This window comes from Tursiops truncatus, chromosome 2 (assembly GCF_011762595.2).
Source record: "Tursiops truncatus isolate mTurTru1 chromosome 2, mTurTru1.mat.Y, whole genome shotgun sequence".
In the NCBI taxonomy this organism is placed as follows: Eukaryota; Metazoa; Chordata; class Mammalia; order Artiodactyla; family Delphinidae; genus Tursiops; species Tursiops truncatus.
The window spans coordinates 116,278,758-116,299,575 of record NC_047035.1 but is presented as its reverse complement, the minus strand read 5'-3'; the positions used below and the strand labels follow the sequence as shown (position 1 = coordinate 116,299,575).

At 42.8% G+C, this 20,818-nt stretch overlaps 1 protein-coding gene across 5 annotated transcripts in view; it reads left to right on the top strand.

Moving 5' to 3' along the window:
- SIN3A (SIN3 transcription regulator family member A) overlaps positions 1-20,358 on the top strand; it is a 64,130-nt gene extending 43,772 nt beyond the window's left edge. For 4 of the 5 annotated variants that reach the window (XM_073801257.1, XM_019949915.3, XM_019949890.3 and 1 more), the window contains 6 exons: positions 790-959; positions 5,001-5,174; positions 9,619-9,711; positions 10,630-10,724; positions 15,220-15,427; positions 17,739-20,358. In XM_073801257.1, coding sequence (XP_073657358.1) covers positions 790-959; positions 5,001-5,174; positions 9,619-9,711; positions 10,630-10,724; positions 15,220-15,427; positions 17,739-17,969 — 971 coding nt within the window. In that variant the 3' untranslated portion in view covers positions 17,970-20,358. Of the gene's footprint in view, positions 1-789; positions 960-4,739; positions 5,175-9,618; positions 9,712-10,629; positions 10,725-15,219; positions 15,428-17,738 lie in introns of those variants that run through there. The other variant, XM_073801258.1, reaches the window with a different exon arrangement.
- Positions 20,359-20,818: the final 460 nt, after the last annotated feature.

Genomic DNA, 20,818 nt, shown 5'->3' with positions numbered 1-20,818 from the left:
CACAGTCTTGATTGCCAGCGCTGGAGATCAGAGTTGCCTGTTTTTGAGCTTTATGTAAATGGGTCTTATTTTAGTAAACTAAAGGCGGAGTCCTTTCACCTTTCCTTGTGCACACTGCTAGTTGCCAGACGTCTCTGTAACAACTGATAAGATTCCAGCTGGTGGTTGAAGTGATTCATATGCAGCAAGTACAAATCATTTAATGTAATTTGTGAAGTACAATATTGGGAATCCATTTTTAAACAAAAGGACTTTGACAAATGCAGATCACTTCATTATTCATAGAGGATTTAATTTGCACTCCTCTTTTTCTGTTCCCGAGAGGTTTCCTAGTGCTAGAGTATGGTTCCGCCTGCCTTTTCTCTTCAGCCCTTGATGCTCCGTTGAAAGAGCTGTATGAGCAGGCGACCTGTGTGAGGGATGCTCTTTGTAGGCTGCGAGAGCAGGTTCCTGTCTTAGCAGGGGAGCCAAGAACTTTTTGACGAAACTTCTTCCCTGGGATATTTTGCTCTCCTGTCACGCATAACCAGGCCATACTGTAAATAAGTGTTTTTCAGGCACAGTCAGTCGGAGTGTTAGAAGCCGCTGTTAAAGTTGCAGAGTCACTCTCCTTTAATAGACAGTGCTGGGGGTTGTAGCCACCTGTCAGATCTCATCTCTCTGCAGCAGACTAAACACCTAGGTTTGTTCTGTTAAGAGCTCTTTAGGCCAGCTGTGGGATTTGCCCTGCCTTCTCTTCCAGTCTTTTCTTAGCAGGGTGAGGCCTCATCTCTCCCATCTCTCCCACAGTGGACGTTGATGTAGAAGATTATTACCCAGCTTTCCTGGATATGGTGCGGAGCCTGCTGGATGGCAACATAGACTCTTCACAGTATGAAGATTCGCTAAGAGAGATGTTTACCATTCATGCCTACATTGCCTTTACCATGGACAAACTCATCCAGAGCATTGTCAGACAGGTGAGGGCATGGCGGAGGCTAGGGTTGGTGAGGGAGAAAGTCTACAGATGGATTCAGGAAAGAGAAAAGGCAAGATTTCTGTTGGGAAAGCAGTCAGTTTCCTCATATAATGATGTTTATGAACGCATGGTTCTGTAGAGGGGAGGGAGAGGTTAATGTGATGTGATGTCGGATTTCTCCTGTTAACAGAGTGGGAGTACTTCAGCCATGTGGTTGACTCCTTTGCTTTGCTCAGCGTGCCCTGGGAGTATGAGCCTACCTGAGACGTGATGTTTTACCCCCAGCACTGGTCCTGACCCCCTGCCCTACCCTCCCAGCTCTTACGTCGGGTACCAGGCGTGAGCTCAGTTTCCTCTTCTTTAGGTGTTGGTAATTCTATGGACTTTCCGTATTTAACATTTGAAATTCTTTTTACAGGAAGGGTTTCATACAACATCTTTTATACTCTGTCCACCTCACTATCTGAGATTCCCTCTGAGTTAGATTTGTAGTTGGTTTTTTGGTTTATTCTTGTGGCACCCTAGAAGTTTGTAAATATGTTTTTCTTTACAACAATAATTTTATAGCAGATAACATGTAATAGGTTTCCATTCCTTTGCCTTTAGTTCTGAACTTTTGAAGGGATCGGAGTCTGTTGATAGTGCACCACTTTCTTTAAAGTGGAAACTTTTTTTTTTTTTGCGATACACGGGCCTCTCACTGTTGTGGCCTCTCCCATTGCGGAGCACAGGCTCCGGATGCACAGACTCAGCAGCCATGGCTCACGGGCCCAGCCGCTCCGCGGCACGTGGGATCTTCCCGGATCGGGGCACGAACCCGTGTCCCCTGCATCGGCAGGCGGACTCTCAGCCACTGCGCCACCAGGGAAGCCCAAAGTGAAAACTTTTAAAAAGACAATTCTAATTCTAGAGTCCACACCGCTACCGTGGAAAGAAAAGCTTGTTCAGTGTTTTCCTCAGATAAAATATGGAATCCTTCGCAAAGTACTCATGCTTTTACCTTGAATTTAGAAGGATGCATGGCTCTGCACCCCTCTCACAGGATCTACTCAGAGTCAAGGAATGTTGCTTCACATAACTGAATCTTGGCATCTTCACAAAAGTTGTCAGGCAGAGAGCTGAAAGTTGAAGTGGTTATTAGGCCTTCCCTTAAGGGGTCTTAATGGTGATGGACAGAAATCTTTACATGTATACAATCAGCTATGGTCATAATTTTTTTTTTTTTTTTTTGCTGTACGCGGGCCTCTCACTGTTGTGGCCTCTCCCGTTGCGGAGCACAGGCTCCAGACATGCAGGCTCAGCGGCCATGGCTCACGGGCCCAGCCACCCCACGGCACGTGGGATCCTCCCAGACCGGGGCACGAACCTGTGTCGCCTGCATCGGCAGGCGGACTCTCAACCACTGTGCCACCAGGGAAGCCCTGGTCATAATTTTTGAGAGACTAATGCCTGTTAATGTCCCCTAGATTTACATAAAAGACTTCAGTTACCATGTGCTTATGTTTCTGTTTACAAGTTTGCTGTTGCTACAGCTAGAAATAAAGTCTTTCATACTACCAGTACAACTTTAAAAATCTAATACAACAAGGCTCAGCGGCCATGGCTCACAGGCCCAGCCGCTCTGAGGCATGTGGGAACTTCCCAGACCGGGGCACGAACCCGTGTCCCCTGCATCGGCAGGCGGACTCTCAACCACTGCGCCACCAGGGAAGCCCGCAAGGTTGGTTTTTTAAATAGATATAATTAGTCTATTTACTAGAAGCACCTGGTTATGATTTTGAGTCAATAATACATAAGGTCCGATCTTTTTTTATGGAGACAGGTTTTATCCAGAAATCTGAATCCATTGTTTTTAAAATACGTTTATGCTCCTCAGCTTAACTCCTGAATTGGAGGCATAACATTTCTTACTCTCCTTATCTCCTTTGCTGTTCTCCAGAGTTCATTGCTGACTGGAGGTAGAACATATATTTCAAGGTCAAACCATATATTTATCTTACTTTTCTAGACTAGTTTAAGAGGGTTTTGTCTTAAGAATACAATAGGCAGTCTCACAGACATCTGGTGTGGGACTCAAAATATGGCCAGACCATCTAGGGGTTAGACTGGGGAGGTTTTTTTTTTCCCTCTCCTGCATGCCTCCTTTCTGGACATCTCCCCCATCCTCATGCTTCTCTCTTCAGATGAACACTCAGCACGTACTCAAGGCTTCTCCAGCACCTGAGGCTTTCACTTGCCACGGCAGTGCCTCTGGCCCTGGCATTACCAACCATCCAGGTGCTCCTCTGTAAAAAGTCTACCAGACACACTCATTGTGTCATTTCAATTTAGCAGGAGAGAGAATCTAACCAGCCTAGTGTGGGGATGAGAGTTGCCTAGTTGTCCCTGGATTTATAATGCTGCCCTTTCCAAAGACTAGAAGGGGCCAGATATCCAAGGAGAGGGTGCGGATAGGGAGTCGGTGACGTGGTCTCCTTTTACAGGAAGGTATAAAGAAGTATCTACATGATAGAGACCATGCTTTGGACGTGCACTGCTTTTTTTCTCTCTTAAACACTGTATTTTAAGCCTTCCCCCGTATTAGCAAGTTATCATAAGCATTATTTTAATGGTCACATTAAAAGCCGTTGTATAGACTAATTGTAATTTAACGACCTCCAGTTGCTGGCCTTTCTACCACCATCAGGTCACTCACCCTTCTGACCTTGCACCTTGTCCATTTATCTACAAATACACATACTTGTCACTTAAGAGTTTTTTAAATGTTAAAAATAAGTAGTTGTCATAGTTACTAGCACTTCAAAAAGAGTGTATCTTCCTAAAAATAGAATGGCTTAGTGGTTATGAGAATTTTAAAGTAAAATAGACAAATTGATACTGCAATTAACATTTTGCTTTCTTGTATCTGTTTTTCACATTCTCTGGCATTTTAATGGGTAAAGTTTCATTTGAGAGAATCTTTATTTCACAGTAGATATATCGTCATGACCTATGAGAATAGAATCTCTGAAAGATTCAACTTTCTAGTCATCAGATAGTTTAATAAGATAGTTTCAGAAGTTACCAGTAGTCAGTCGTGATTGACCTGTGTTGAAAATGAGTTAATTTACCTACAATTTTAAATACTATACTTTTATTATCAGATGTGGAAAAATAGAGGATGTGTTAGAAAGAATATTAGTCCTAACTCAGCTCCTTCAGCTGAGCACCCATGACAGATTAATTCAGTAACAGCTTCCTCAGTGCCTATTGAGTTTCAGACTTTGTAGTAGGGCTGTGAATGTAGACATGGATCTTGCTTTCATGGTTCTCCGAAGTCCCTCTCCTCACCTTAGCACACGTGAGTTTTCTTATCTAACATGTAAATTTGTCTCATATATCAATATAGTAGGGTACCCTTCTCCAGCCTGCTTCCCAGGGTAGTTGTGTGGATCAACTGAGAATACGTATGAAAGGAAATTGTAAATGGTAAAGAAGTGCCATAAAATTAGGAAGCCATGGAAATTTTCTTTCATGTAAAAAAATTTTTCTTAAGTTCCTTAGAACTTTAAATGAGCAGCACATTAACCTGAGTTGCTTATGGTTTTGCTTTTAAATATATATGAACATTTTATTCATGGACCAGAGATATGGTTGAAGATTTTGGCTTGGTTATTCTCCAAGAAAATAAGATAGTGGTTTTGTATGATTAATGTTCTAAAATGATCAACCAGAAAACCCTTCTTTTTTTTTCTTTTTGCGGTACGCGGGCCTCTCACTGTTGTGGCCTCTCCCGTTGCAGAGCACGGGCTCTGGACGCGCAGGCTCATCGGCCATGGCTCACGGGCCCAGCCGCTCCGCGGCATGTGGGATCTTCCCGGACCGGGGCATGAACCCGTATGCCCTGCATCGGCAGGCAGACTCTCAACCACTGCGCCACCAGGGAGGCCCTGGAAAAAACCTTTTTGAGCTGAGTGATTGGAACCACCAAAGGGAGGCTGAGTGTGTGACAGGGAGAACTATATTTTTGGTTCCCTGATGACTTGCCTTTGCTTGACTCCAGCTGCAGCACATCGTGAGTGATGAGATCTGTGTACAAGTGACTGACCTGTACCTGGCGGAAAACAATAATGGGGCCACTGGAGGCCAGCTGAATACACAGACCTCAAGGAGCCTCCTGGAGTCAACATATCAGCGGAAGGCTGAGCAGCTCATGTCAGATGAGAATTGCTTTAAGGTGAGAGGTACTCAGGTAGTCAGGGACCATGCTGACGACAGTGTGAGCTGTTGGGGCTCTCTCCACCAGAAGTCAAAGCCATACCAGGGTACTTTGACCCAGTGATTCCACTCCTAGACCTCCTTGGAGAGCCTGTGAACTCACTGGAATAAATGCAAAAAAACATGGAAAAGTAAAGTCTCTTGTGGGTAGTCTGTTTCTTGCCTTTTAAAAAAATTAGCTCTTACATATGATTTTTATAATTTTGTATTCTTCTTCGCTGAACATTTATTTGGGTATTAAATGCTTCGTAAATATTATTGTTTAAAAGTGTAATCCATGGTCGTTGTAGAAAAGATAGGAAACGCAGAGAAAAGAAAAACTAGTCACCTACAGTTCTTCCCAGAAATAATCATTGATGACATTTCTAAACTTTTCTATGCTAATATGTATTTTGAAAAAGATTATACTGGGCAAAATGTTCTGGAACTTATTTCGCTCAATTAGCAACACCTCTGGGTCTTCAGCATCTTTTTATGACTATTTGATATTTAATTTTATAGAAAATTATGCCTGTCTAGTTGGACATTTAGGTTGTTTCCGGTTTTCTACCATTATAATAGCTAATTAGAAAAGCAAATAGCTGGAAACAGTCTAGGTGTCCAACCCTTTACGGGAATGGTTAATGGCAGCCTATTGTGTGAATGCTGGATGGCATATTTTGCAGCTCTTAAAAGTTAATTATAAATTATCAAAATACTGAAACAAATAAAGGACACAAAATTACGTGTGTTATGATTGCATCTATGTAATAAACGTGTATAGTTGAACAAAGCCTGTATGTATTAATGTAAGCACAGGTTTAGGTGGCCCAGAATAAGGTTTGTAGTTGGCCTAGCAGAGAGAGCTAAGCTAAATAAAAGTTTGACCTTGGTGGGCATGTTCCATGTACTTTAATGATCTGACCCTCAAATTGTTCACTTCTATTTTCAGCTATTTCTTTAGTTTCTGATCTATCACCTGTACTGTTGGCTTAATTTAGAATCAAAGACCTGGAAATGAGTTTTCTAGTTCAGTCACAGATCTAATGTTCTACTATCCGAGGACTTTCCCACTACAGAAGAGATTTCCTAAGCCTTTCAGAGTTTTAAATCTATAAATGTTTATTATGAGTTTAGTGGGTGTTTACTTTCATGGTGGACAGAATTATCATCCCCATCTACAATGAGTTAACAGTGTATTAAATTGTGTGGTGAGGGCCTATGAAGGAATGGGTAGACTCACCCAGTAGATAAGAATAGTTGTCAGAATAGCAGAGGGAATAGCAGGAACAGAAGGCTTGGTAACCAGGAAAATCGTGTCATCACAGTGACCTTTTTCTTTCAAATGTTTATATAGAGAATAAAAGTCCATATAGTATTAGCATTAAGCTAAGAATAAGCAGCCCTTCAAATCCTCTGCCCAGCCCCACCTCCCGCCTCCTCTCCCTTCATTTTTTTTCTATGCATATTCTACAGTGCTTTTTTAAAAATCAGGCATGTTTAGCTCTCTGTGTATCCATTCAGACCCTTTTCTGTGCATTTGCATATATTGACACATAGATGTTTATATAGAAATTAATGATTAGATTTAGATTGGATTAGCGTATTTTACATCTGGCTTTTTTTTTTTTTTTTACATGTCTTAGAATTTGCTCTATTTTGGTTTACACAGATCCAGCTCATTTTTTCAACTGCTGTGTCATACATAATAGTATGAATGTACCATAGTTTTTTGCGGGTTTTTTTGTTTGTTTGTTTTTGGGGGTTTGTTTTTGGCTATGCCACGTGGCCTGTGGGATATTAGTTCCCCCACCAGGGATGGAACCTGGGCCCCCAGCAGTGAAAGCGCCAAGTCCTTAACCACTGGACTGCCGGGGAATTCCCTGTACTATAGTTTTTTTAAAAAAATCATTGCCTGATGGGTAAACGTTTTAAACTATTTCCATTTTTTACTATCTCAAATAGTGCTTCATTGAACCGCATTTTGTATCCTTGCGTGCACGTGGTAGTGTTTGTTTAGGGTAGAGGCAGAGAAATGAAATTACTAGGTTAAATGGTATATGCATATTTTAAAATTTAAACTTTAATGGGTATTCCCATTTCACTCTCCAAAGGGACTGGCTATACCAGTGTGCACTTTGATAAGAGCATTTATTTCCCCATTCTTAGTCAACACTTAGTATTATCAAACTTATTTTTGCCAATTAGATGATTAGAAAAATATTTTAATTCACATTTCCCTGTTCGCTACTGTTTCCTGTTTTTCTCTTCTGTGTATTGCCTACTCGCATCCTTCACCTTTTGCGGGGGAGAGGGGTCGTAGTTTTTTTTGTTTGTTTTTTTGTTTTTTTTTTTTTCCAGTACACGGGCCTCTCACTGTTGTGGCCTCTCCCGTTGCGGAGCATAGGCTCCGGACACGCAGGCTCAGCGGCCATGGCTCACGGGCCCAGCCGCTCCACAGCACGTGGGATCTTCTTGGACTAGGCATGAACCCGTGTCCCCTGCATCGGCAGGCGGACTCTCAACCACTGTGCCACCAGGGAAGCCCTGTAGTTCTTTTTATGTACTTTTTCAAATATGATTTTCTTTGTCATGATTTCTCTGAAATCGATTGGTCTTCCTCTATGTCCTGTCCTTCAGTGCTCAGCTGAGTGTCACTTCAGTGAAGTGAAATCTTTCTCATCTCACTGAGGGGGGATAACATATTGTGCATGTTTCTAGAGTAGTACCTTTGTAGTTATTTTGTTGTAATGTAAATATAGCTATTTGTATCCCTTTTCCTTCACTAAATTGAGCTCCTCCAAGCAAGAAACCATGTTCTCTTCTGCGTGTGCCTCTGCCTAATAAATGGCAAACATTCAGTGACTGTGTGTTAGTTGAATGAAGCCTAGGAGATTGGCAGAGGAGGCATGGAGAGGAGGTGGGGGTGTCCAAATGGTAGAGGATCTTCACAGCCATAACTAAGGAAAAGGTATGAATTTTGTTGTGGTTGGCGAGCAGTGAAGCATTTTTAAGGACTAAATATTCCACTGGCTTTGAGCTTTCAGGAAGATTAGTAACACTGAGTAACGAGGAGGGGAGGAATCAGAGTCATGTTTACAACTGGAGGCAGTTACCAAATTTGGGTGATGGATGTGGGCAATCTAATAATAAAGTTAGTCAAGACTTGGAGAGTGGTTGCAGAGGTCAGAGAGTTGGGGTGAACACATGGTAAAGGACCTAACAAGACAGGTGTCAGGCGAGGAGCCTGTTGGGATGAAATTGAGTTCAGTTTTAGGCATGTAGAGGAGACTTGTCTTCTCAATATTACTTTGAAGAGTGGTTTCTTTACAGCAGTGGGACAAATCTCGACACTCTAGGTTTTTTCATCCTAAATCCAGGGAGGTTTAGCAAACTCCTAGGAGCAGTTTTTTTCATATCTATTTTGGAAGTAACTATGTTTGTATGTGTGTATGTTATGTTCTTGTTACTTTTTAAATTTTACTAGCAAATAGGAATTCTTCTTCTCCAGAAGAACTGTGAACCAGAACTGGTTTCTGGTCCTGTTTGCTTACTGACTAGCTGTGTGGCCTTGAGAAATCAGAACTTTCTGAATTTTAGGTTTTTCCCTATGTAAAATGAAGAATGTTGAAATAAATGATTCTCAAGCTTTCTTCTAATCGCTGATCTTCACCATTGATTCCTATAGTGATCTGGTCTGCAGCGAGCCCTTAGGATCAGGGCATTGAGAATCCTGGGATTCCAAAAGGGGAGATCTGTGTGCCATCACCATTTGATACTTCTTTTGTGCAAAATGTGACTTGGTTTTGCCTCTATCAGTGTACTGCTTTTAAATATGAATTTTTTTAAAAAATCACACAAATAGTATTAGCAGAACTCAGTTTCAAATATGATTGGTACCATTGCAGCAGATCACTTCTTATGTTGATGTTTTGTGTTCCTTACCTCATGGTATGTGTGATTTCTTGGGTAGTCTTTATTGTGGTGGAAATGTGATTGCTGTTTTCTGTTTGATGTTTTCCATTTCACTTTGGTATGAGAAGTTTCCTTTTTTTTTTTAAACACTGTAGGCTTGTTTACATCTTTGTATCAAGTCCCATAAATGGGATTATCAAGTGAAATGGCATTGACATTTTATGGTTCTGACTTTTGAGCACTCTCTGATATTGATTACTGTTTTAGCTAATTCAAGAAGTAAGAAACATGAAATGGTGCTTCTTGCTCTAACATTTCATTTTGCTGGTAGCAAGATTGGACCTTTGCCTTTTTATCACCTGCTAAGCTTTTGAGTTATCTTCCTCATCTCTTCAATTGGAGCAAAATTTTTTTTATAACTTTATTGCCTCCCCACCTCTCAACCCTTGAGAATCTGTTTACAGCTTTGGAGATGGTCTTTTGTTTACATTCAGGTTTCTTATTTGCAGCTTATGTTCATTCAGAGCCAAGGCCAGGTTCAGCTGACCATCGAGCTTTTGGACACGGAAGAGGAGAACTCGGATGACCCTGTAGAAGCAGAGGTATGGATGAGTATACTGCAGAAACTGGGGAGAGTATGTCATGTTCTGAGAGTCTGCCCAGTGAGTGTCTTCTAGAAGCCCAGCCAGTGTTAGCCTGTTTAAGGGTCAGGACCTGACACTTAAGTACAGGTCATTTCAGCCATATCTTCAGCTGAAGAAAAGGACTGCCTGGTGGTAAGATATTTAGGATTGATGGCAGTCTCATCTAGCTTTCAGGAAAGCCCTCTCCTCTGAGGAAGTCTCATGGTTGGCAGCTTTCTTGTTTTTCTCCTAAAGCACAAGAAACAACAAATGAGGTGCCATCTGCCCAGTATCATCTTGACCCTTTGTGTCATGTTTACTTTTTATTGGGATAGATGGAGCCAGGAGTTCTCAACCCCACGGGGTAGACAGAGTGAGTTGGTTATCATAGTTGGGTCTAGCAGGTAATATTAGTGAGAAATGCAAGCCACATGTATGTATGGTGCTGAGGGCATATGGAGGGGAGGAGATTGTTGTTTTATGGGAATATTGGCTCGTGGTTGCCAAATCTTAAATTTTTTTAAAAGAGATGCCAGAAATTTAGATTTTGATGTGAAAGATACTGATTTTCAAACATTTGCCACTATACATTTTGTTCTTTAACAAAACCCTCTGTAGGGAAATAAAACTTGTCAGTGAGCCAGCTTCTAACCATTTATGACTTCTGGTAACTGTTAAGTATCTCAGAGAAACTTTCGGTTTTGCATTCTCACAGATTTTTTTAAGCTGTGTTTTAATACCAAGTAACAAGCATGTCATTATGGAAAGAGATTTTTTTGATCTTGTATTTAAATATTTCAGACATTTTAGTCATAGAATTTGCTAGACAACCTGATGAGGTTGGAGTTCAGTTTTTGTGCTCTCTCCCCCACCCCCATTTTGTGTTTACAATCCTAGCGCTGGTCAGACTATGTGGAGCGATACATGAATTCTGATACTACCTCTCCTGAGCTTCGTGAGCACCTGGCACGGAAACCAGTGTTTCTCCCACGGTGAGTGAACCAACTCATGTATCGGCAGCATAACACTAATGCACAGTCCAGGAACGAGGAGTTAGATGACTTTCAGTTTCTTGGTTTTCACTTATTCTGTTGTTCTGTCTACTGAGGATGCTAATTCAGGGTTTGTATGGTGTTACACCATGAGCTTACCTGGAGCACGTGCCAAAGCATCAGGGAGGCAAGAGTTTTAGGAGTCAGTAGTAACTTCCCTTCAGGAATGTGTGTCAGAGTCTCCAGGGTTTGATGATTCACTTGGAGGACTCAAGGACTCAGCATGTAGGCATACCCACAGGGATGGTTTACTGTAGCGAAAGGATACAAAGCTACATCAGCAAAGGGAGAAGGTGCCTGTGACAAAATCAGAGGATGCCAGGCGCAAGCTTCTAAGGGGCTGTGACTTCCCCTGGAGGCACAAGGACACTCTTCATTCCTCCAGCAGCAAATTATGACAATATGTTTGAGATGCTGCCTACCAGAGAAGCTCATTGGAGACTTGGTACTGGGGGTTTTATTGGGTGCTGCTCCTGCAGGCACCCTCTGCCTAGCTTGTACCAAAATTCCAGACTTCCAGAAGGAAAGCAGGTTTTCAGCATAAACCATTTATTTTGTACAAACAGTTTAGGTACAGTGAGGCACTCTTATCATTCAGGGAATGGGGGAAACTCTCCCAAAATCCAAGATGCCAGAACCCAGCCAAGGGACAACCTTGTAAGCACGGTTTGCAAAGGATAGCAGTCTTAGGCCTGCTATGTTAACTCTCTTCATGGAATTTTAAAAATTTCCTGGGCTTCCCTGGTGGCGCAGTGGTTGAGAGTCTGCCTGCCGATGCAGGGGACGCGGGTTCGTGCCCCGGACCAGGAAGATCCCACATGCCGCGGAGCAACTGGGCCTGTGAGCCATGGCCGCTGAGCCTGCGCATCTGGAGCCTGTGCTCTGCAACAGTAGAGGCCACAACAGTGAGAGGCTCGCGTACCGAAAAAAAAAAAAAAATTTCCTCCCCATATATGGGCAAATTGTATGCTGGACCTCTGTCTGAGGATGAAGACAGAGTTTCAGAAGTAGAAAATAGATTTTGCTGTAGTAGATTGGCTTTTTTAAAAGAGATGTGAACTAACGGCCTTATCAATGATAAGAGATGTTATTGTTTCATCAAGGACATTCTTAAGTCAGAGCAGCTTTCCTTTTTGAATTGCCGGTGTGTGGCCAGAGAAGAGTACAATGCGAATTGAAATCTCATGTCTTACATTCCCAGAAAGGTATTATCCCAGTATTATTAGACTTAGTCCTAATTGGAACATGGAAAGGGGTGAGAACAGAAGGGCCCTGCCAGCTTCTTCCATTCACTGAGTCATTTAACAGACTTCAGGCAGCTGCTCTGTGCCAGGCCCCTTTCTTAACAAAACAGATTTAGTCTCCATGCTTTTTTTTTTTAATTTATTTAATTTATTTATTTTTGGCTGCGTTGGGTCTTTGTTGCCGTGCACGGGCTTTCTCTTCGTTGTGGTGTGTGGGCTTCTCATGGCAGTGGCTTCTCTTGTTGTGGAGCACGGGCTCTAGGCGCGTGGGCTTCAGTAGTTGTGGAACGCAGGCTCAGTAGTTGTGGCTCACGGGCTCTAGAGCACAGACTCAGTAGTTGTGGCGCATGGGCTTAGCTGCTCCGCAGCATGTGGGATCTTCCCGGACCAGGGCTCAAACCTGTGTCCCCTACATTGGCAGGCGGATTCTTAACCACTGCCCCAGCAGGGAAGTCCCTCCATGCTTATGAAACATAACATTGTATATTTCTCAACAGATTGGCAAAATTCTTAAAAAGATTTGTAATCTTTGTTATGGAGTGTGTGGGGAAGAGGGGAGGCACTTTGATTTACTGTGGGGGGAAATATTGATACAATCATTCCAGGATCAGAGCAGTTAAAATGTATAGGACCTTTACCCTGGAACTTTAATTTTTAATAATTTGCCTTACAGCTATTACAGCTGAGGTTCTTTCTCAGTCTTTTTGTCCTTAAGACCCCTTACAGTCTTAGAGATTGAATACACCAAAAAAACTTTTGTTTATGTGGATTATATCTAGTAATATTTACCACATTAGAAATTAAAACTGAAAAACGTTTACTATGTTTATGAATTCATTAAAAACAATGCTAAATGCATTCTGTGTTATCATAAGTAATATTTTAATGAAAAGCTACTTCAAAACAACAAATTAGTGAAGAGTGGCATTGCTTTACATTTTTGTAAATCTGTTTCATGTCTGGCTTAATAGAAGAACAGCTGGATTCTCATATCTGCTTCTACATTCATTCTGTTGCACTATTTTGTTTCGTCAAAATACATGAAGAAAATCTGGCCTTACTGAAACTTGTAGCTCAAAAAAGTAGTATTTCCATATCCTTTCAGATAATTATGGATATTCTTTGATATGACAGCAGAACTGTCCAAGTAGTAGTTTCTTAAAGGTTAGTTGCAGTATCAGTGAACTTTTCATGTGGTTATGTCAAAATCCATTGGTTTATGTTGTACTTTGAATTTTTTCTTGCATGGTTTTATAACTTCATGCAGTTGGTTATTTGGAACATTTTAGTTCACTAAGTTATGCAGACCTACCAAATGTTGACACGTCTTCATTTTACAGTATTCCCACCCCCCACCCAGCACCCCCAAAAACACATTTATTAATATTGCCGTTGACCTCATCAGTCACATTTTTTTTTTTTTTTTTTGCGTACGCGGGCCTCTCACTGTTGTGGCCTCTCCCGTTGCGGAGCACAGGCTCCGGATGCGCAGGCTCAGCGGCCATGGCTCACGGGCCTAGCTGCTCCGCGGCATGTGGGATCTTCCTGGACCGGGGCACGAACCCGTGTCCCCTGCATCGGCAGGCGGACTCTCAACCACTGCGCCACCAGGGAAGCCCCAGTCACATCTTTAAGTAGTGGGAAGTTGTCACACCTCATGCCGGCCAATACCAGTTTACCAAAATTCCGAGTTTTACTTGAAAGCTTAAATTTTATCATTGGCAACGAATGTGCTCAGTTGTTTTCCTTGAAGTACCAGTCTCCCTTGTTCACTTTTGAGAAAATATTTGCCAAATACCCCAGATCGGCTAGTCAGCTATTCTTTCAGGTAAAAATGGCGAACCATGTGCAGCTCAAGCAGTGCTCAAGTGCTTTCCTTCATGAATCCCATTGTACTTTGGCACACAAAGGTACTTTATGTTTAGTTCCCATTTCGTCACCCAGTATGTTAAAAAGATGTGAACTAACGGCCTTATCAATAATAAGAGATGTTATTGTTTCATCAAGGACATTCTTAAGTCAGAGCAGCTTTCCTTTTTGAATTGCCGGTGTGTGGCCAGAGAAGAGTACAAAGATATCTAAGGACAGATCGGTGCCATCACCAATTGGTTTTTTTCTAATAGTCACTATTATTTTTGCACTGCCAATGCTAATGTTAATACTGTTTTTTTTTTTTTTAAAGAAAGAAAGACACTGTTTTAGTATTATTATGACAGTACTTTTGATCTTACAACTTCCTAAAAAGCATCGTGGGGGCCCCAATAGTCCTTGGACCAAAGAACTGCTGTCCTACGGAAATGTGTGTACACAAAGATATTCACTGAAGCAACGTTTTTTTTGTTTTGTTTTGTTTTGTTTGCGGTACGCGGGCCTCTCACTGTTGTGGCCGCCCCCGCTGCGGAGCACAGGCTCCGGACGCGCAGGCTCAGCGGCCATGGCTCATGGGCCCAGCCGCTCCGCGGCATGTGGGATCTTCCTGGACCGGGGCACGAACCTGCGTCCCCTGAATCGGCAGGCGGACTCTCAACCACTGCGCCACCAGGGAAGCCCTGAAGCAATGTTTTTAATAGCAAAGTGTAGGAAACAGTAGAACTGTCTAGCTGACAACCTTTCTCTGCTTGTGTTGGAGGGAATTAAGCCTGCCAAGGCATCCACTAATGTGAATTATCTTCTTTCCTAGATGTGTAGAATAGCACTAGTTATGTACCATCTGTGGGAGAATTGAAAAAAATAGACATTTAAGTAATTTTCTGTGCTCTGTGGTTCAGATGAAGGACCTGATTAATTCCTGTTAAGGAATTGTTCAATTAAGACACATTCCTCTGTAGCAGTTAAAGAGAATGACACAAATCTATCTGTAGTGAAATGAAAAAATCTTCATGACATTAAGTGAAAAGTTGAGAGAGACCTAGAAGATTTTAAATGAAAACTGCTAACAGTGGCTACCTGTGGCAAGGCAAGTGGGATTTCGAGAATTGGGGTAGGGGGTTAGTTGGCAATTTCTTTTTATTCTTTATATCTCTGCAGTTGAAAAAAAATTTTTTTTAACAATAAAACCACTGGACATTTAAAAAATGTATTTAATTAAAATTGTGATACGTGCTGTGAAGGCAAATAAAAAACTTTTGGGGCAGTCATGGGAACCTGCACCTGGAGGAGCTCTCATCCTGCAGGGCTTTGCTGCTTTGTAGGAATCTGCGGCGGATCCGGAAGTGTCAGCGTGGTCGAGAACAGCAGGAAAAGGAAGGGAAGGAAGGGAACAGCAAGAAGACCATGGAGAATGCGGATAGCCTGGATAAGCTGGAGTGTAGGTTCAAGCTGAATTCCTATAAGATGGTATATGTGATCAAGTCAGAGGACTACATGTATCGGAGGACCGCCTTGCTCCGGGCTCATCAGGTGAGAACCAGTAACTGGAATTTCTCCACATTTCTCCCTCCTCAGCCAGGACCAGGCCTGCCCCAGAGGCTTCTGGTTGTTTCTCTCCCTTTGTGAAAATCTCTTGGATTTGAGAATTGTTGAGTAAGGATGCCGTAACAAAGTCCCACAGACTGCGTGGCTTAAACAACAGAAATTTATTGTCCTACAGTTCTAGAGGTTGGAAGTCCAAGGTCGAAGTGTTGGCAGAGTTGCTTTGAACCTTCTGAGGGCTGTGAGGGAAAAACTATTCCTTGCCTTTCCTAGCCTCTGGTGGTTTGCTGGCAATCATTGGCATTGCTTGGCTTGCATATTTCTGCCTTCATTTTTACATGGCATTCTCCCTAAATGCATGTCTGTGTCCAAATTTCCCCCTTTTAAAGAATGCCAGCCATGTGGGATTATGGGTCCACCCTACAACAGACAGTATGAGCTCACCTTAACTAATTACATCTGCAACAACGTTATTTCCAAATAACATCACATTCTGGGGGGTGGAAGCTAGGATTTCAACATATGAATTTGTGGGGACACAATTCAGTTGATAACAGCTGGTCGCACCTTCCAGTGAAGCTACTCCTAGCATTTACATTTCAGGTAGTATTGCTTGTGTGAATCCTGTCTGTTTTCACATGCTACCTGAATTGTGAAAGTCCTAGTGCAGTTATGTACCAAGGTATTGTGCCAGGCCCTGGGACTACAACCGTGAGGTAGAGCATATAAGGTAGTGTGATGATGTGCACTACCAAGGAGAGAAACTAGGTGAAGTGATCAAGGGTAACTGGCAGGCAGGGCCCTGCTTTTGTTGGGGAAGACCTCTCTAAAGAGGTGACGCTTGAGGCCTAAACAATGACAAGGATCCAACCTGGTGCAGAGTTGGGGGTTGGTACTTTTTAGGCAAAGGAAACAAGCAAGCACAAGGCTGGGAAGGAGGAAAGGACTTGGCATTTTCAAGAAAATGAAAACATCAATGTGGCTTGCGCCATAGGGAAAGTGGGGTGCATGAAGTTGGAAGGGTGGGCAGAGGCTACATTACTTATTCTCTTAGGCTGCGATTTGGATTTTGTTTGAGGTACATTGAGACATCGTTGACAAAGACATAGACTGATGAGAGCGAGTGAGGGCACCAAGTTGGAAGGGCAGAGACCACTCGAAAGACTGCTTTCATTCATATGAGATGTGATGTCTACCCAGACTACCAGGGTTGTAGAGGAATTATAATTAGATTGGAGGGACTTCCCTGGTGGTCCAGGGGTTAAGATTCCACGCTTCCAATGCAAGAGGCGTGGGTTCAATCCCTGGTCGGGGAACTAGGATCCCATATGCTGCGTAGCACAGCCAAAAAAAAAAAAAAGATTGGACATATAACTGTCAGGATGTGGTAATGTTTGGATGTAGGGAGGTTAAGAGAAAGGGGAACATTAAGGATGATGCCTGGTGGTTTTTGTTTTTTGGTTTTGTTTCTTTGCTCATTTTGCTTGAGTAAATGGGAAGTTTAGGGGTACATCTGTTAATAGGAAGGGGTTACCAGGTTTGGGAGGCAGATGAAAAGACTACAGAACATTCAAGTGGGAACCATAGGTTGGGCGATTTTTAATGTACTTCTCTCATGGTGCTGTGTGTTGTATGCCTGCATGTTTCTGATTCAAATGATTTGGGGAGCTGGGCAACACCTAATTTATCTTTGTATCCCCTTCTCTGCCTTGCTTGTGGGCACTAATAAATATTTACCAGATGTATAGGTAGGAACAAAAACCTCCACTGAAGATCTGCTATGCCCAGCACTGTGCTGGGCAGGGTGGGGTAATAGCGGGAAGGGAGAGTGGGTTTTAAGCCCTTTACCTTGTTTTACTTAGAAGTGGATTGCCACGCTGACAGAAATGACTAACGGCCTCAACTCAGTGTCTCACTCCGGGTATGTTAGAATCAGCTGGGTTGCTGGTTTAAAACTGCGGATTGATCAAGTTGTTCTCTCCCCACCCCCGCCCCCCTATGTGATAATGATGCAGGAGGCTAAAATCGAGAAGCACTGAGCTAGTTCTGCCCAGACCCTGTGTTGGTATTTCTTTGGGAGCTTTTTGAATTCCAACTCCTTAATGTGTTCTAGGTTCTTAATCTTCAATTCTTTTCTTTAAACAGACTCCTAATTTTTTTTTTTTTTTAACTTATCAGTGGTATCAGCACTGATAAGCCCACATCTTTCTTCTGGCACTTTAGGAGAAAATTGGGCTTTGTATTTGAAGGTTTTTAGTCCTAGTTCATGGGTTTTTTTCTTCTTCATTCTATTTTGCAGTCCCATGAGCGGGTAAGCAAGCGGCTACATCAGAGGTTCCAGGCCTGGGTAGATAAATGGACCAAGGAGCATGTGCCCCGTGAAATGGCAGCGGAGACCAGCAAGTGGCTCATGGGTGAGGGGCTGGAGGGCCTGGTGCCCTGCACCACCACCTGTGACACAGAGACCCTGCACTTTGTGAGCATTAACAAGTACCGTGTCAAATATGGCACAGTGTTCAAAGCCCCATAACTGCAGAGCCAGAGCAGATAACTTGAGGGGTGTGTGTGTGTTGGGGGGGGCACGTGTACTCGCACACACTGAAGAAACAAGGAAGATGCCTTTCAAGCCTCACTGGGCCTCTCTGGGACATGGCCACCTGATCTGTGTGTGGCTGGTGCAACCTGGCACCAAGTGGGCTACATATAAGGAACGTGGATACCTTACAAAGCTGGAGCTGGAACTTTTCCCAGGGGTTTTGGGCATTACCCTGCCCTGGAGGGGAAGAAATCCATGCAAGCACAGGGATATGCAGCTTGCTTGCACACACCAGCAGAGCTAAGACTGCAGCCTCCTGGGGCCTGACCTTCAGTGAGGGAACCGGATGCTGTTCACACCTTGATTGGATGGGCGAGCATTGACTGACAGACTGGGGAAGGACTCAATGCTTAGATGGATTGTAACTCTGATGGTCACTGCTCCTTTCCTCTTCCCCCCCAAAAGGAAAAAAAACTGTATTGGATTTTTTTTTCCTGGTCACTTGAGCACATCTAGATCACCCATTAAGATTTTCTCTGGGACCTGCAGTTTGGCTTTGGGATTGATCATCTTGTGGATTTGATTCCTGACGAATCCCTTGCTGCCCACCCGTTATTCTCTCCTCTGGTTCTCAACCTCAACAAGTTCAAATCAGTCGTCCTTTTTAGCTCCCGTGGAACTGTTTTGTACCTGCTTCTTTACTAGTCTACCCTAGTGCCATCCACCAGCTTTACTCACTCACACACACACACACACACACACACACACACAGTTTTAACTTGGTTTTTCTTTTTTTTTTTGTAAATAATGTACATACTGTCAATTTTTTATTAAAAGAAATATGCTTTGATGTGCTAGCATAACTGCTCTAGCTTCTTGTGTACCATAGTTCTATGTGGCTTCAGATTTAGTACCTATGAACAGATGTACAAGACATTTATTACACTTTTTACCAAAGGGAGTTACCGTTGTAGTACTTTTGTGTAAAACTTGTCTTCCCCTTGCCCCAACTTTTTTTTTTTTTTTTTTTTTTGTAAATAAATAAAGCTTGGTTCTTACTTAAGGAATAAACTCTCAACCCAAGTCCCTTGTCCTCACCAGAGAACTACTGTGAAGCAGGGATTTTGGCTTCAGTTCCTTATCTACGGTACAAACAGGATTTTGCTTTAAATAGTTAGCAGTCAGTTGTATGTGTTCCAAATCAAAATATCTTAAATTTTTTAAATAGAATTATTCATTCTTTTAGTACGTGTTTTCCCCCCTTATTTCAGCTGTTTGGAAATATTTTATATTTGGGTAAGTTGTGCAGCTATGTAGTTTGTACTTTTCTGTATTTTTTCTTATCCTTATTGGAAATGGGAGTGAACAGCTTAAATACCAAACCAGTGTTTGAAAGAAGTGTGTACAGAGTGTGTGGTATAAATGGGGCTGGGAGGGAGATTCAATACATTTCGTTAGCAACTGCAAATGGAATATATACATATATATTTTTTTAAATTACATAAATTTAAACTGGCAGATATTTAAACTTGACTGATAAGGATTTTTATATGTGGTCAGCCTGGACTTTCTGAACAAAGACCAACTGAGCCCCTCCCAGTACTCTGGTGAATTTTTCTCCAGCAACCATTACCCTAGTCATAGCTGTAAAGTAACCAGCAGTGATTTGTGTGGTTTTGTTTGCTTTTTAATTAAAAATTCCCAACATCACCACCACAAAACCACAAATCTTTTGGCTCTGGACTTTCATAACACATGGTAGACTTTTCCGATTTTAGAGTTTTTTGTTGGGTGTGGTGGGGAGCAGTGGAGGGATGGGACAACTACAGGAGACTCAGAGCCCAAAAGTGTAGGGTGGCAAAAGAGCCTTGTGGGAGGAGATTCTCTGGTGAAGCTGGGGCCAATGCTTGACTTGGGAGATGGAGTGATACTGACTGGGGGGGAAGATCTTCAGGTTTTCCCAGCAATAACTCACCTCTGCTTGCTTAAGACCATGTTGAATTGGAATTACGGCCGGGGTGGGTTGGGGGGGAACTGATGGGACCTGACCAGGGGCAGCCCCAGCTGTTGCTGTGTCTGCATAGGGTTACGCCCAGAGCAGCTGCTTGCAGGTCAGGATAGGGTTTCAGGGCCAATAGAGGAGAAAACCCCATCCTACCAGTGCAACCAAAAGAAGGGGGAGCTTCACTGACAGCCAGGGTTTCACAAACAGCATTTATATCCCTCCTGCCATCTGAGCTCCAAGCTCAACTCAGCCTGTCTTATAGCAGGAAGTTATATTTTAAATCTCGTTCGGTATTCTGTACTTAATCACCTTTCCCTATGATTTGCATTTGAAATGTTGTAAACTTGGTCAGTATTTCTATTAAAATATCAGGGCTCATGTTGCGTATATACTTTTCTTCCTAATGATTTTATAGACAAGGACTTCATAGCATTCCCAGGAGGGGGGAACAAGCTGCCAACAGATTACCAGAGAAACGTGAGGATGAAATTGGAGGTGTTTCTGGCATTATGGCTCCTCTGAACTCTTCAGTCCCGTGTAGGGAAATACATTATTCTGTTAGGATCATGAATTCTACGTCTGTGATCTGCAATCTCAAATCAAAATCTTCGGAGTTTCTGGCGATGGGCAGCACTTAGCCATATACATAAAATAAAACATGTAGTAGAGGAAGCTGAGGTTACTGGGGTGCAAAGCTCTATTTAACGCATGTCTGCCGATTGGCTTTAAAGCACCGGTCCTGGCGCCCCGGCTCTTGCCACGTTAAGCGGACACGGGTGTTCGAGATAGCCAGAGGGCGGGCTGGGACCAGAGGGCAAGGAGGTTCCCGCTTGCAGCT